Source organism: Cricetulus griseus, chromosome 5, assembly GCF_003668045.3.
Source record: "Cricetulus griseus strain 17A/GY chromosome 5, alternate assembly CriGri-PICRH-1.0, whole genome shotgun sequence".
NCBI classification, from domain to species: domain Eukaryota; kingdom Metazoa; phylum Chordata; class Mammalia; order Rodentia; family Cricetidae; genus Cricetulus; species Cricetulus griseus.
The window spans coordinates 167,585,836-167,603,122 of NC_048598.1; the positions used below are offsets into that span (position 1 = coordinate 167,585,836).

Consider the following 17,287-nt stretch of genomic DNA (forward strand, 5'->3'; position numbering starts at 1 on the left):
TCAGTCATGCTGGGATTGAAATCTATTGTTTGAGGTGACATAATCAGAACATGGCACAGTCCTCTCCAATATTTCTTTCTTTTTTCTTTATTTTTAATTACTCATATTTACATATCTAACCCCCCATTCCCTCACCCTCCCATCCTCCCATGTTTCCTACCCAACACCCCCCCCCCCGACTCCTCCCCAGGGATAGTGAGGCCCTCCACCAAGGACCTTCAAAGTCTGTCATATTGACTGAGGGGGGGAGCTAGGCCCTCCTCACTGTATCTGGGCTATAATAGTATCCCTCCATAGGGAGTGGGCTCCAAAGTCCATTGTTCTCTAGGAATAAAGACTGACTCCACTATTAGAGGACCCATAGACTGTCTTGGGCTCCTAGCTGGCACCGACAATCAGAGGGGTTGGTTTGGTCCAATGCTGTTTCCCCAGCTTTATGACTAGGGTCTCCATTATATCAGTAGGTCAGGTCCACTGTTTCTGCAGGTCTCTCCATCCCAGTCTTGGCTCCTTTGCTCAACCCTCCTCCCTCTCCAAAACTGAATTCCAATAGTATGGTTCAGTGCTTAGCTGTGGGTGTCTGTTTCTGCTTCAAACAACTGGATGAAGACTCTCCTTCATCTTCCTGCCCCCGGGCTCCAATTTGGTCAAGGGTTCTTGTCCCCATCTGCTTCTTCAGGGGACTATGCAAACTTCTCTTGGGGTCCTTCTTGTTTCCTAGTATCTCTGGCAGTGTGGATTGTAGGCTAGTGATCCTTTGCTCTATGTCTAAAAATTTAAAAAATGAGTGAGTACTTACCATGTTTATCTTTTTGTGATTGGTTAACCTCACTGAGGATGGTTTCTTCTAGTTCCATCCATTTGCCTGCGAATTTCAAGATTCCACTGTTTTTTTTTCCACTGAGAAGTACTCCATTGTGTAAATATACCACATTTTCTCTATGCATTCTTCAGTTGAGGGGCATCTAGGTTGTTTCCAGTTTCTGGCTATTACAAATAATGCTGCTATGAACATAGTTGAACATATGTCCTTATTGTATGAGGGTGCATTCTTTGGGTATATGCCCAAGAAAGGAATTGCTGGATCTTGAAGTAGACTGATTCCCATTTTCCTGAGAAATCACCATGCTGCTTTCCAAAGTGGTTGTACAAGTTTGCACTCCCATCAGCAATGGAGGAGAGTTCCTCTTTCTCCACATCCCCTCCAGCATAGATTATCATTGGTGTTATTGATTTTAGCCATTCTGACAGGAGTAAGATGGTATCTCAGTGTGGTTTTGAGTTGCATTTCCCTGATGGCTAAGGATGTTGAACACTTTCTCGAGTCTTACAGCCATTTTGGATTCCTCTGTTGAGAATTCTCTATTTAGTTCTGCACTCCATCTTTTATTGCATTGTTTGGTGTTTTGGTGGCTAGCTTCTTGAGTTCATTGTATATTTTGTTGATCAGCCTTCTGTCAGATGTGGGGTTGGTGAATCTTTTCCCATTCTGTGGGCTGGCATTTTGTCTTGCTGACTGTGTCCTTTGCTTTACAGAAGCTTCTCAGTTTCAGAAGGTCCCATTTATTAATTGTCAAACTCAATGTTTGAGCTACTGGTGGTATGTTCAGAAAGCAGTCTCCTGTACATATTTGTTCAAGGGTACCACCTACCTTCTCTTCTAGGAAGTTCAGTGTGGCTGAGTTCATGTTGAGGTCTTTGATCCATTTGGACTTAAGTTTAGTGCATGGAGATAGATATGGATCAATCTACAATCTTCTACATGTCAGAATCCAGTTATGCCAGCACTATTTGTTGAAGATGCTTTCTTTTTTTCCATTGTATAAATTTAGCATCTTTGTCAAAAATCAGGTGCTCATAGGTGTGTGGGTTAATATCAGGGTTTTTAATTCAACTCCATTGGTCAACCTGTATATTTTTGTGTCAATACCAAGCTGTTTTCAGAACTATGGCTCTATAATAGCGCTTGAAGTCAGGGATGGTGATGCCTCTGGAAGTTCCTTTATTGTACAGGGTTGTTTTAGCTCTCCTAGGTTTTTGTTTTTCCATATGAAGTTGAGTACTGTTCTTGCAAGGTCTGTGAAGAATTGTGTTGAGATTTTGATGGGAATTGCGTTGAATCTGTAGATTGCTTTTGGCAAGATTACCATTTTTACTATGTTGATTCTACCTATACAAGAGCATGGGAGAGCTTTCCATTTTCTGGTATATTCTCTAATTACTTTCTTTAAAGACTCAAAGTTCTCATTACACAGGTCTTTCTCATTTTTGGCTAGTGGTATCCCAAGATATTTTATGTTGTTAGTTGCTATTGTGAAGGGTGATGTTTCTCTGATTTATATTTCTCAGTGCATTTATCTTCTGTATGTAGTAGGGCTACTGATTTTTATTTGAGTTAATCGTGTATCCTGTCACTTTGCTGAAGGTGTTTATCAGCTGTAGTAGTTCCCTGCTAGAGTTTTTCAGGTCACTTATGTAAACTATCATATTATCTGCAAATAGTGAAAGTTTGACTTCTTCCTTTCCAATTTGTATCCCCTTGATCTCCTTTTGTTGTCTTATTGCTCTAACTACAACTTCAAGTACAATTTTGAAGAGATAAGGAGAGAGTGGACAACCTTGTCTTGTTCCTGATTTTAGAGGAATCGCCTTGAGTTTTTCTCCATTTAGTTTGATGTTGGCTGTTGGTTTGTTGTATATTGCTTTTATCATGTTTAGATATGTTCCTGTTATTCCTGATCTCTAAAGAACTTTATCATGAAGGGATGTTGGATTTTGCCAAAGGCTTTTTCAGCAACCATTGAGATGATCTTTTTTTTTTCAGTTGTTTATATGGTGGATGACATTGATGGATTTTCATATGTTGAACCATCCCTGCATTCCTGGGATAAAGCCAACTTGATCATTGTGGATGATTTCTCTGATGTGTTTTTTGATTCGATTTGCCAGTATTTTTTAAAATATTTTTGCTTCAATGTTCATGAGGGATCTTTGTCCATAATTCTCTTTTCCTTGTGTTTTTGTACCTTGATACCTTGGTACCTTGGTACAATTACCTTGCTACTCAATTACGTTGGGTAGCAAGGTAATTGTAGCCTCAAAAAAAGAGCTTGGGAATGTCCTTTCTGCTTCTATTGTGAGGAACAATTTGAGGAGTACTGGTATTAGCTCTTCTTTGAATTTCTGGTAGAATTCTGCACTGAAACCATCTGGCCCTGTATTTTTTTTTTTTTTGGTTAGTAGATTTTTGATGGCTGCTTCTATTTCATTAGAGGCTATAGGTCTATTAAATTTGCTTATCTGTTCTTGATTTAATTTCAGTAAGTCATATCTATCCAGAAAATTGCCCATTTCCTTTAAATTTTTGAATTTTGTGGAGTACAGGTTTTCAAAGTATGACCTGATGATTCTCTGGATTTCTTCAGTGTCTGTTGTTATGTCCCCCTTTTCATTTCTGATTTTGTTAATTAGTATGCTCTCTCTCTGCCTTTTGGTTAGTTTGTATAAATGTTTGTCTATCTTGTTGACTTTCTCAAAGAACCAATTCTTTGTTTCATTGAGTCTTTGTAGTGTTTTCCTAGTTTCTACTTTATTGATTTCAGCCCTCAGTTTGATTATTTCCTGGTGTCTACTCCTCTGTGGAAAGTTTGCTTCCTTTTGTTCTAGGGCTTTCAGTTGCACTGTTAATTATCTAGCGTGACTATTCTCTAGTTTCTTCTTGTGGGCATTTAGGTTTATGAACTTTCCTCTTAGCACTGCTTTCAAAGTGTCCCATAGGTTTGGGTATGCTGTATCTTCATTCTTATTGAATTCTATGAAGTCTTTAATTTCTTTTTTTATTTCTTCCTTGACCCAGTAATGGTTCAATTGTGCATTATTTAATTTCCATGAGATTGTAGGGTTTCTGCAATTTGTGTTATTGTTGAATTCTAACTTTAAAGCATGGTGGTCTGATAAGATACAGGGTATTATTCCATTTTTTTGTATCTGTGTAGGTTTGCTACATGCCAAGTATGTGGTAAATTTTTGATTAGGTTCCATGTGGCGCTGAGAAGAAGGTATATTCTTTTGTGTTTGGATGGAATGTTCTTTAGGTATCTGTTAAACCCAATTGGGTCATAACATCTGTTAGTTCTTTTATTCTTTGTGAACTTTCTGTTTGGTGGTCCTATCTAGTGGTGAGAGTGTAGTGTTGAAGTCTCGTACTATAAGTGTGTGAGGTTTTATGTGTTATTTGAGCTTTAATAATTTTTTTTCAAATGTGGGTGCCTTTGTATTTGGGGCATAGGTGTTCAGGATTGAGACTTCATCTTGATGGACTGTTCCTGTGATAAGTATGAAATGCCCTTCTTCATCTCTTTTGATTGATTTTAGTTTGAAGTATAATTTGTTAAATATTAGGATTGCTACACCAACTTGTTTCTTGGGTCCATTTGATTAGAAAATCTTTTCCAAACCCTTTATTCTGAGGTACTGTCTGGCTTTGAAGTTGAAATGTGTTTCTTGTATGCGGCAGAAGGATGGATTCTGCTTCATATCCATAACCTGTATCTTATTATAGGCAAGTTAAGACCATTGAACTTGAGTGATATTAATGACCATTGATTGTTGATTCTTGTTTGTTTTGGATTTATTGGTGGTGGTGTTATTTTGTGTGGATTTCCCCACTTATTTATTTTTTATTTTTTGGTGTTTGGTAAAGTGGGATTACCTATTGCCTATGGTTTTTGAGCTTAGTTATCTTCATTATGTTGGAGTTTTCCTTCCAGTAATTTCTGAAGGGCTGGGTTAGTGGATATGTATTGCTTAAATCTGGTTTTGTCATGATATCTTTTTTTTTCTCCATCTATAGTGATTGAAAGCTTTGCTGGATACAGTAGTCTTGGGTGACATCCATGTTCCCTTAGTGTTTGTAGAACATCTATGCAGGATCTTCTGGCTTTCAAAGTTTCCATTGAGAAGTCGGGTGTAATTCAGATAGGTCTGCCTTTGTATGTTACTTGGCCTTTTTCTTTTTCTGTTCTTAATATTTTTCTTTATTCTGTAAGTTTGGAGTTTTGATAATTATGTGGTGAGGGGACTTCTCTGTGGTCCAATCTATTTGGTGTTCTGTAAGCTTCTTGTACTTTCATAGCCATATCCTTCTTTAGGTTGGGGAAATTTTCTTCTATGATTTTCTTGAACATGTTTTCTGTACCGTTAAGCTGATTTTCTTCACATTTTCCTTTTCTTAGGTTTAGTCTATTTATGGAGTCCCATATTTCTTGGATATTTTGTGTTAGGGATTTTTTGGACTTGAGATTTTCTTTGGTCGATGACTGTATATCCTCTAATGAGTCTTCAACACCTGAAATTCTCTCTTCCATCTCTTGTATTCTATTAGTTATGCCTACATCAGTGGTTCCTAATCATTTACCCAACTTTTCTATTTCCAGCATCCCCTCATTCTGTGTTTTCTTTATTGTTTCTAATTGTGCTTTCAAACCATGAACTGTTTGAATTGTTTCCTTCACTTATTTGGTTGTTTTTTCTTGGCTTTCTTTAGATTCTCTAAGAGATTTGTTTATTTCTTGAATTTTTTGGTTTGTCTCTTCCTCCATTTCATGTAATTTTTTTACTTGTTTTTTCTTCTATTTCTTTAAGGGATTTTCTTGTTTCCTCTTTAATGGTCTCTATCATCTTCATAATATAATTTTTAAGGTCCATCTCTTCTTCAGTCTCTGCTTTGGGCTTTTTTTTTTTGGTTCTTGCTGGTGTGGAATCTCCAGATTCTGTTGATGTCATATTGGTCTTTCTGTTGTTGAGTTAGTTCTTATTCTGTCTTCTTCCCATCCCTTCTTCCAGTGGGTGCAGGATGGGTCTCTCCATCTCTTCTCAGGTGGCAGGTGGAGGGCTCAGACAGCAGGCTCAGGCTGTAGGAGGAGGGCAGAGGGCAGTGGGCAGACAAGGGTGAGGTGTATCCAGACTCAGGGTGAGCCTTCTGGTCTGGGCCGTTCCACTCTTTTAGGGGGAGGTGCTCAGGCAGAAGCAGGGGTTGATGGGGAGGTTGGGTGCAGAGCAGCCCCCAGACTCACCTCAGGCTTAGGTGGCAGTCTGAGGAGAGAGCCCTCTCCAATCTTTCAGGGTCTTCTCATTTATTGAAAATTAAATTCAAAGCACTATGATGGCCTCCAATGCCCACCTACCTTGGCTTCATTACCAGGTATCTGACTGATCATTTCCAACATTCTTCTACTGTTAACATTGTGAGTCAGCAATAGTATCATCTCGTGGGTCTCTAAGTACACCCAAGCCCCTCTCAGGGCATTTGAGTGTGCTCTCCCATCTGGCAACTGTTTGTCCCTGTAAGTACATGTGACCTTCCCCACTTCCGGCACAGTCAGTGTCAGCCGGTCTTTGTATACCTAGGCCTAAATCCCTATTAGTCACTCCTGTGGCCTTCTGCATAATTTATGTTTCATACTAGCTCTTACTAAGTGCTTGCTTGTTCAGATGAAATCAGCTCCATTCGGGGTAGTATGGCTGTAGTTTGCTTGATTGCTCATAAACTGCATCTTCTCCATGAGTATGTGAAGTCTATGAAATCCATAGGACTGTCTACGAACCTGGATGGTGATGTAGATGGGTGCTAAAAATTCCTTACTTGAAGGACGTGAATTGGTGGAGGTTGGCATACATTCCTTCAATCACTCACTCACTCCCCAGCTTCCCAAGTGCTCAGGTGAGAGTATATTGTTAGTAAAGGGAGATACAGACCATGTGTCCAGAAACTGAAGAAAGCTGGGAAGACAACCCTATTATTGTCTTCAATATGGATATCTTTCCATGAGATTTGGAGCAATGAATTCCAAATTTGCCGGGGAGATACAACCATGACTGTCTTGCAAGTCACTGACACATTCTTCCTGAACAGCAGGCAGAGACTGGGATATGTTTGCTTTCATCTTCCTTGGCCATTGCTACTCCATATTTCATGCTCAGCACCCTTGACACTCACCATGCCTTTCTATGTGCCCACATCTGTGGTCTTGCATGATGCCAGTTGAGTACCTTCCTTGTTTTAGTTTTTATTGTTTTGTTGTTTCCTGTCAACCTCCTTCACCAATGTCCATACTCATTCTTCACTTCTCCTGGGCTTCTTGCTATTTTGTCCCTCCTGGTCTCATGTACATTGTATATGTTTGAGGCTTAATCTATAATGCTGTAAAGACGTATTTTCCTCTTGCCTCCCTGTAATCTGCAATCTCCTTAAGGGTAGTTTTACAACTCCTTTCTGTTTCAAGCTTCCATATAACCCCAATGCTTCCCACAGAATAGAGTTCAATGAATGACTCCAGAAAGAATAAAACAATATTTGGATTGATTCGTGTCTATGGATTCGGGTGTTTTAAAATCGGAGTTGATTGACACAGATGTTTCAGTGAATGAAAGCACTTGGAATGGATGTGCAAGGAACTGAGATAGAATCCTCAGTACCACATAGATGTTAGATGTACAGGGAGACGTGGACCATGTGTCCCCATATTGAACACAGAACAAAGAAGAGAAGACAACTGGGAATGTCATCCCATGAGACTGGAGCAATAGACCCAGAATATGTGCCTCCTCTGTGAGAGTCACATTTCTGGAATGAGTTCCTATCTAGTCAGTGCCAATCCATTGGCTACACTGACAGTGAGTCAGGTGAAGCACTGTCCTTAAAGTGAATCTGACTGATGGTTTACTGTGACTCACAGAGTGACATGTGCTGAGTGCTGACAGAAAGACACCACCCCCTCATTTGACATGCACCAATGCAAGGACCGCTTCTGGCTTTAAAGCAGAAATAGGCTCAGCTCTGTAGAGTGAAAAGTGGGGGGGGGTGCGAATGAGAGTATGCCATGTCTCCATTTACTAACAATGTACTCTCATTTGCATGGCCCATACCCAGACATCTGTAGGAAGGATGAGGAAGGCTGTTCTTTAAGAAAGTGAATGGAACAAACTAGCATTACTGCCTCAACCAACTCTGGAGATCTGGTCTAGCTTGCAGAAGTGGCTCTCCAGCTGTCTGGCCCTAAGGTTTATGGCCTAGTCTGGCTTCTTGAACAGTCTTTACCACTTGGTTTTCACAGATGTGAGCAAGATGCCTCTAGATTGTGTCCTCATGTGCTCTAGCCATAGTGGATTATCTCCTCCATCTGTGAGCTGAGAATAAACAATTCATCTTTAAATTGTTTATTGCCAGGTATTTGACCATAGCACTGAAAAAATTAAATGATATGCCTTGTGAGTTCCAGACCATCCTGAGGTACATAGTGAAACCTATATTTAAATACGTGTGTGTGTGTGTGTGTGTGTGTGTGTGTGTGTGTATGTGTGTGTGTGTGTGTGTGTGTGTGTGTGTGTATACACACATTCTTAATATGTACATATGTATATATATTTATATATATGTATATATATTTAAATAAATACCTACATGTATAAATATACTTAAATATATAATATGTCATATATTCATGCAATATATGCATACATTATATGGGTTTACATATGGATATATTTATTTATATATAATATATTTGAGAATATTATTTGCCTGAACTATATTTGTTTGTTTTCTTTCCAGTTGTTTTTTATTATTTGTTTTTTTGAGACAGGGTTTCTTTGTGTAACAGCTCAGACTGTCCTGGAACTCACTCTGTAAACCAAACTGGCCTCAAAATCACAGAGAGCCACCTGCCTCTGCCTCTCAACAAGCTGGGATTAAAGGTGTGTGCCACCACTGCCCAGGCTTTTCCAGTTGTTTATATTTTTATTTTAATGTTTTTTTCTATACGCTTGGGTCTCTCATGAGTTAGGAAATCCTTTTATTTTCCATAGATATTTAAGAAGGTAATAAATGGTGTCAGTTTTCCTAATGAGTACATAAATAAGTCAGTTGAGAGTTTGAATTGGCTAGTATCTTTAACCCCTCCGAACTCTACTTTGGGATTAACATTCTGGAATATGGCTAGTGGTCTCTGAATGTTCTGAGGACAAAACAAAGAGAACTAAATTTAGAAGTCACCAACAGCCACATGAGGAGTTCAGGCAAGTGAATGTCTGAGTATGTCCACATATACTTGCTATTAAGGAAGAGTGCTTAGCCTGGCTGTTAGCAGGAAGAAAGGCAACTAGAATGTTTGGTTATCTTCTAGAGGTGTTTGCCGGTTGTATTTCTTTAATGTCTTGTTTTCAGTCCTGCTTTTTCCTTTCCACTGTACCTGTTTTTTACTGAGGTTACCTGGGTCCAAATATCTCCCATCTCTTCTATAGTTCCTTCTATATCATGCTCTGGGCAGTAGCTTTCCTTTCTCAATCATTTTCTTAGTCTGCTCCCAATTTTTCTCTGTTCAAAATTTGTTTAAAAATCTGTTGCTAGGCTGGAGAGGTGACTCAGTGGTTGGAGCACTGCTTGCTCTTCCAGAGTCCCAGAGTTGCCAGCACTTGTGTGGTGGCTGACAACTATCCACCATCCATAAATCCAGTTTCAGAGGGTCCAACAGCCTCTTGTCTTCTTTGGGTACTGCACTGCATGCATCTGGGACACACTAACTCATGCAAGTACATATACATAAGTAAAGTAAAACAAGCAAATCATTCTTTGTTGTTGTTTTTGTTTTTTGAGATAGGGTTTCTTTGTGTAGCTTTGTAGACCAGGCTGGCTTCGACCTCACAGAGATCCCAGTGCTGGGATTAAAAGCATGTGCCACCACAGCCCAGCACAAATCATTCTTAAAAAGAAAAAAATTAAAAGTCCATTTTCTGCTAACATTCCCATTGTTGAGTTGGTAACATTTCCTATTTGATACTTTTTATTTTGAAACAATATTGGCATTTCAAATGGTTTCATGATAGTAAAGTTTTGGGGTATAGCTCTTTAAATCTTGCTTCCTTTAGTTGTTTTTATCTTATTCAAATGGTCACTTTCTCTTTCCTGAAATTCTTCAATACTTGGAGGTTAGTTAGTTTATTATGTAGGAAGAGCTGTTTCTTCTCTGTACAGTTATGTCTCTGCTATATTATGAACTTGGGACTACTTATCTGATTTTATGGGTTATAATCCACTGTTAGCATTCCTTTTTGTGTTTCTGGAAGTGTTCCAGCTTCAGTCACCCTAGGCTATTTCTGCCTTAGTCCATATACCCTGTGAATATATCCTTATACCTTCTGACGATTTTCTTGCCACCATGCAGTACTCCAGAGTTACTTTATATCTCTGGTGATAATGTCCAAGTGTCAACCACTTTTCAGGGGTCTCTGTACTCTTTTATTGGAGACTGACAGTAGAATACTAGCTACTCAATGACAGGTTTTTGCTATTGGGGTATCATGGCTATTAGGAAGTGTATGATAACCCAAGCAACCATGCATATTTTGCTTGTTATTGTAACAACAAAAACCATGAATGCCTTTGAGGAATTTGTTCAAGAAAAATTACACTGCTTTTTTTACTTAATATTTTCATACCTGTCTTTTAGTCTTTCATACATGGTCTTAATACATTTTGTGTTGCTATAACAGATATCTAAAGCTAGATAATTGATACAGAATATAAATTTATTTGAAAAATGGTTATGGGGGCTACAAAGATCAGGATTGTGGTACTGGTGTCTGGTAAGGGCCACCATACTGTGTCATAACATGGTTGAAGGACATACAAACAGGCATAGGACAGAGAGGAAATTTGGCAGACTTATCCTTTCATCAGGAACCTACTCCAATAGCAATGGCAATGATCCATACTGTAGCAATGGTATTTCATTTCAATATGAGTTTTGGAAAGGAGATTAATTGCAGTGAATATTCTAGATCCATGCCAACATAAATAAAAGAGCTTAAAGAATTTGGTGATGTCTCCTTAAAAGTGACCAAATTTGGGGCTGGAGGAATGGCTTAGTAGTTGAGAGCACTAGCCACGGTTCCAGAGAACCTGGGTTCTATTCTCAGCATGAACATAGTGGCTCACAATCATCTGTAACTCCAGTTACATGGGATCCAATGCCCTTGTCTGGCCTCTCTGGGTACCAGGCATGCAGTGATGCCCAGACATATTTACCAGCAAAACACTTGTGTACACAGAATATTTTTTTATTTTACCAAGATAAAGAGATCTGGAGAATATTAGTTCTATCTATTTATGAGATGTAGGCAAGGAAGAGTTTATGTCAACAATAGGAAAATTACTAAGTTAAGCTTGAAATTGAACAATGCCAGTATTTGCAACAAAGTAAACAATGTGTATTAGTTGAAGTTAATGAATAAAACATAACCAATGTTAATATTTATAAGCATTTGTCATTCAGTTCTCTAGTTAACAGAAAATTTGCAGAATATTTTGTAGTAGAACATCACAAAACTTTCTATAGTCACACACAGCTAGTTCATCAGCAAGCAGTTGCCATCTGGACAAAATTCTAAGAAAGCATCCTTTTTAAAGGCTATGGATTGCTCTGAAGAGTAACCACCATTTTAAGAATGTGTGCTTTGAAATGGAAAATTCTACCAGATAATGTGGTGTTCTAGTTCCCTTTCTTTTTGCTGTAACCAATACATGACCAATGCCACTTGGGGAGAAAAGGCTTTACTTCACCTTACACTTTCAGGCCACTTTCCATACTTCAAAAATGTCAGGGGAAGGGAACCAGAAGGCAGGCTTTCTGGCTATTTGTTCAGCATTCCCTCTGGCCAAGAGAGTGGAGAAGAAACCATGGAAGAATGTTGCTTGTTGGTTGGATTGTCAACTCCAGGACCATTTGCCTAGGGATGGTGACATCTTGCATCAGTTAATAATCAAGACAGTCTCCCATAGACATGCCCATAGGCCAATATGCTCTAGGAAATTCCTTTGTCAAGGCTTTTGTCTCAGATGTCTCCAGGCTGTGACAAGATTACTTCTAAAGCTCACAGGGTTATATGGCAGATCCCCCACCCCAATTCTTGTTGTTTTATTATTTTTGGAGTGAATCCACCTACATAGATTAAGTTGCCTGAGATATAGCTTCATTGAAAACTCCTTGTTTTCGAATTCAGAAATAATTGGCACACCAAATGTGTTGATTTGTCTTACAAATAAACTAGACCAGCTGTTTGCTAGACAGTATCCTGTACCAACCAAAATAAAGACAGGATCTTGAGAAAATATTTTGGATTATTTGAGAGAGTATTCCGATGTCTCAATAGCACAAGGGCATTTCTTTCAAGACCATCAGTGAATGGTCACACATAATACTTCTATAAAAATGACATTGTCAGAGCTGATGTTGTTGAAGGAATCTTATGTATTTCTTCAGATCATGCATCCATACTAAAGATTCACAACATTAAAAAAATAAGTAAGCCATACATAGTGAGTGGTATTATATTTTTCTTAGTTTTGCTAGTGAGTAATTCAGGCTTAACAATTTTCCGGCTGCTGAGAGAACTACTGTGGAAATCTAATGTGTACATATGTTTGAAAGCTTGATGGCTGGTATTTTCTATTAGTAGAAAAAAAGTGTTCAGTTGATATATATATATCATATATATATATATATGTGTGTGTGTGTGTGTGTGTGTGTGTGTGTGTGTGTGTGTGTGTGTGTGTGTTTCATTTAGTTATTTATTTCCTAATTTCAACTTCCTGTTTACAACATTCAATCAAAAATTTCTTTATATAAAGGTATGTGATCATTGTTAAAAATCTAAAGAGTTTTTAAAAACATCTAACAGTTTTCTACTGAAGGATTGCTCCTGGAACACTCACTTCAGTTTCTTCTCACAGACAGAAGTCTTACTAGTAAAATTCATAATAGTGTGCTGTTTCCTCATTTTATTAAATAGTCTTTGGTATTTGAATTTTTATGATGGCACTCTGAGCTTGAAGCCCTTGTAAATTTTTTTCTGAGGTCCTGCAGTCATTTTCTCTGAAAACTAAGAGGGATGGGAAGGTTCAGAGCCCCAAGGAGGCTGAGGAGTGAGTGCAGAAGTATCTAAGTGGGGACAGCAGGGGCTGCTGCCAGGGACATGGCTGCCACATTCCTGTTGTGTCTGGCCTTGGACTCACTTAATGTCATAATCTGGATTCTATTAAGGGAATTTTGTGTTTTTCCTTTGCAAGAGTCACCCCCTACCATGACAAATATATATATATATATATATATATATATATAATATATATATATAGCAAACTTTTTCCCAAAAGAAATTTATAGTTCAAATTTATACCAATTTCTTACTAACTAGAGCAAGCTAGGCTCTCCTGAAAGCTTCAGTTTTCCTGTAAAACATTAGTCTCCTTTGGAAGAAGCAAGCCTTCTTTTTATAGGCAATGGGATAAAACAGTACAGATGTGCCTGTGCTGAGACAGACTGGGAATGGACCTGCAGAGATGGCGGTTTTCATTCTGGAGGGAAAAAAAAAAACATGAAAGGACAAAGACTGTATTGGGGATGCGAAAACAACAGTGCCTACCAAAGAAGGAGAGGATAAGTGTTCGATCCAGTTAGCATTGCCTTCTCCTTTATTCTGTGGAAAGTGACCCAGGCTGTTCCAAGTCATTTTCACAAAACAGTTTTTACAGGTACCCAACTTTCCCATGAGTGACCATTGCCTTTTCACTATACAGGACTGTGGTGATGCCTGTGGCCAAAGAGTTTGATCCAGACATGGTCCTGGTCTCTGCTGGATTTGATGCATTGGAAGGCCACATCCCTCCCCTAGGCGGTTACAAAGTGACAGCAAAATGCAAGTATCTCTTTTAAGATGTCATGAAATGCTATGACATCATACACTATTTTGTTCTTTAAGATACACACTAGCTTTTATATGAGTTTGATAAACTTTGGGGAGATGTTTAAAAAATGATTGGCATGGTATGTATTGCTCTGCCAATTTTATGTTTCTGTAGAAATTTTCATTGAATAAAAGTAAAATTGTTTCCTATGGTGGACTTGATGGATGTGTCAGAAACTTCATGCATTTTAGGAGTCTTACTTTTCATTTAAAGAGTAAAGTGATATGACTTCTATTTATGATATATTAACTGATCTGAGAAGCTACTGGGCCTTTTGCGTGAAGAATATAGTTTTCATTTTTATTTCATTGTACATGGAATAGCAACAGCTATTTGGCAATAAGATTATGTGCTTCCAGGTTCAAATACAAGCTCAGTCATGTTACAGAAATCCTAAGGATCCTGAAGTCTATGCTGGTCTTCTGTTGGGTTGTAAGGGCACAATTTCTGGCTGTGTTCCATAGCAGCTAGCTACTGAGCAAAAAGCAAAAATGAATTTTGTGTTTTGTTGCATTTGAAGAATATGACTCCATGGAATTGAGCTAGAAAGGGAACTTTCTTCAAGAACAATTTCCTTTCCCTGAGTATGAAAGCAAAGCATATGTATAGTGCATGCATATAAATATACATTGGCCTTGTACAGACACTAAACAAGAAAAGACTGTCAAAACGCACAGAGGACAGGATCCCATATTGTGTGCTTGGGGGAGTTGAAAGCAAACAAAAAGAAAACAACTCAAGTAGTTTTAAGTGGGAGAGATGAGTTTGGAACGAGTTTGCTATATTAATTTTAAAAGAACCGAAGAAACAGCTTCATGCCAACCTTTGTTTTCAGTTGGCTGCTCATGTGAGAGCATTTCTGCACTCTAATTATTCCAGTAACATTGTTAGGTAGTGACTATTTTTAACATCTATTATTTACCCAGGGTTTTTTGGTGCCTCTTTGTCTATCGAAAACAAATTAAAATAGGCAACTCCACACAAACAACAAAAAATAGATAATGCATAACCGTGGTAAAATTGCCTGTAGAGGCATTTTCTTGTATTAAATATCTTTATGATTCCTCTGGTGATGATGCTCACGGAACTTACCTCAAATAGAAGCCAATCTTTCCTTGGCAGACATATCTCATTTGAGTCAAGGCTGGTGACTTGTTTAAGTTTAATAAAGAAAACTAAAGTTTTACCTCAAAATAAAGAAGAACCCAAAATGATACAAAACACGTGGAGAGAAAGACAGAAATCCGGGAAAGGTGGACCTTTTTATGGGATCCACACATCTCCTTCAGGAGTAGGGGATGCTGAGCTTGGAGTCTTTCTCCTTGCCAAGAGGTGGAGGTCCACATGTTCATCCCTAAAAATTAGAAGGGACTGATCTTTGTGTTAATTTTGGACAAATGAGATTCAAATTTCAAATTTCGCATTAAAAAGTAGAATCAAAAATAGTGATACTAGGAACATTGGTTCTAACACTTTTTGCTTCAGTAGTACCAGTAGTTTTCTGGTGCTATAATAAAATAGTTGAGATAATCAACTTATACAATGGGGAAGGTTTGTTTCAGCTAATAGCTTTTAATTCATGGTCAGTGGGCCTGTTGTTTGAGAACCCATAATGAAGCCACACATTATAGTGAGAAGCAAGTGACAGAGAACAACTGCTTATCTCATTGGTGGGGACAAAAGGAGAAGGAAGGGCACTAGAATGGTATAGTTCTCTTTGAGAGTACCTCTTCAATGACCAGAAAGCTTCCTACTAGACCCTGCCTCTGAAATTTCTACTCCTTCCCTAGAGTGCCGTGTTCATCATGGAGAAAGAGTGGTTAATATGGTAGCCTCAGACCCCTAGTTCTATCAAATACAATGCAATGAACTCTTCAATATTTCAAATCTACTAACATATTTGTATTTATATAGAGGATATTTTATTGCTTTCTATCATACTTAGTTGAAATGGAGTGATATACAAAAGAATAGAGAATTGGAATGTGCATTCAAAAGGTCACATTAGGGTCAAAGTCCCACAAATACCATGTGTGATAACATGAACACCAACACCCCCCCCCTCCGATGCATCATCTCAGGGAGGTTTCAGGATGCTGGCTGTTTTCATCATAGATGTCACCACCCTAACTGGGTAGAACCTGGGATTGCTGCACAGCCTTCAAGAGACTCCCAAGTGGCTGTCCACTGGCTTGCTCCAGGAGGATGTATTTCACTTCAATTTGACAGACATGCGATTAAAATTGAGATCTCAGAGCTCCATGCCAGAAGTCATCCTGCAAATGTGGAGAGTCCCAACACAAGGTTGAAAATGGAGTATAAATCTAAAGTAAATTGTAACTAAACTATATGAAAACAAATGTTCTCCTAAACTTTTTCAATTTTGACTAAACTCATTCTTGCTCCAAGTAAAACATTGGATGATTTGATCTGAGAGCAATTTGAGCATACTGTCATTTCAGAAATCTGAAAATCTATTTCCTTGGCACATCAAATTGAGTTTTTACAGTGCTTTATTTTATATTTTTGAAAGGAAAAGAAAGATAAAGTCAGAACAACAATGGACTTTGTTCATTTTAAACATCTAGATAGCTGTCTGACTTGAAAGAAAGTCAAGGATGGTTCTACAACAAAAATTTCAGCCTGAATCCAGAGAGGTGTTTTTAAATAAAGATGACTCCCAAGCTGTGCTGTTTTCATCTCTCCTCTTTCCTCATGTTTGTACCTTAGCTATAAAACTACAACATAAAGATTGGATTTTGTTTGTGCTAAAGTTGAAAACATTTTTAATGGAGTTTTAGAAATATTTCTTTAGAATTTTTGTTCTTTAAATTCAGAACCAAGATTAAGTTCCAACCTAAAAAGCAGGCTTCTCTGTCCTAAACCCAGCTCCAATGTGCCCTTGAGAGGATCCATTTACCTTTCTAAATAATCTGGTTGGTATCCAATTGTCTTCCTGTTATAGTTCAGAAGATTACCATGGCAACAGTGCCATGTCCAAGAATAAAATTCACTCTTTACCTCGCAGAGTTTCCTGCTTTGTGGTGTTATCATGTTAGGAGAACAAAAGCTCTTTAGTTCAAATTCCCTTTCACAACAAACATGCTTTCTAATATGTCTACATGTGCTCTGTTTTCCTTGGTGTGTGGTAGAGAATTCCTCTAGGCAGATTGCTTATGCCATGTGAGTAAGAATATTTTTCCTTTGGAAAAAAATGATAGGCATGTCTGACAAAATGCATATTATTTTAAAGCCATATGCAATTTCTGCTTTAATAAGAATTCTGTAGTTCCTGTTATAGAAACCATTTTCCCAGATAGTGCAGCAGTAGTTTTATTTATTTAATTTTTGAAGGAGAAATCATATAACATATCTTAGAGATTTGTTTTCCTACTGTCCTGATACTGAGCCTTTCTTTCCTCCTGTTTGTAAATCTCCTCCCTACCACTAGGAGTGTGAGTGTGACAGGGAGAAAGCATGGTTTGGGAC

The 17,287-nt window shown here is 38.2% G+C and overlaps 1 protein-coding gene across 1 annotated transcript in view; it reads left to right on the forward strand.

Moving 5' to 3' along the window:
* LOC107980001 (histone deacetylase 9-like) overlaps positions 1 to 13,766 on the forward strand; it is a 55,391-nt gene extending 41,625 nt beyond the window's left edge. Inside the window, exon 5 of the mRNA XM_035445880.1 lies at positions 13,631 to 13,766. Coding sequence (XP_035301771.1) covers positions 13,631 to 13,766 — 136 coding nt within the window. The remainder of the gene's footprint in view (positions 1 to 13,630) is intronic.
* The last annotated feature ends 3,521 nt before the right edge of the window (positions 13,767 to 17,287 follow it).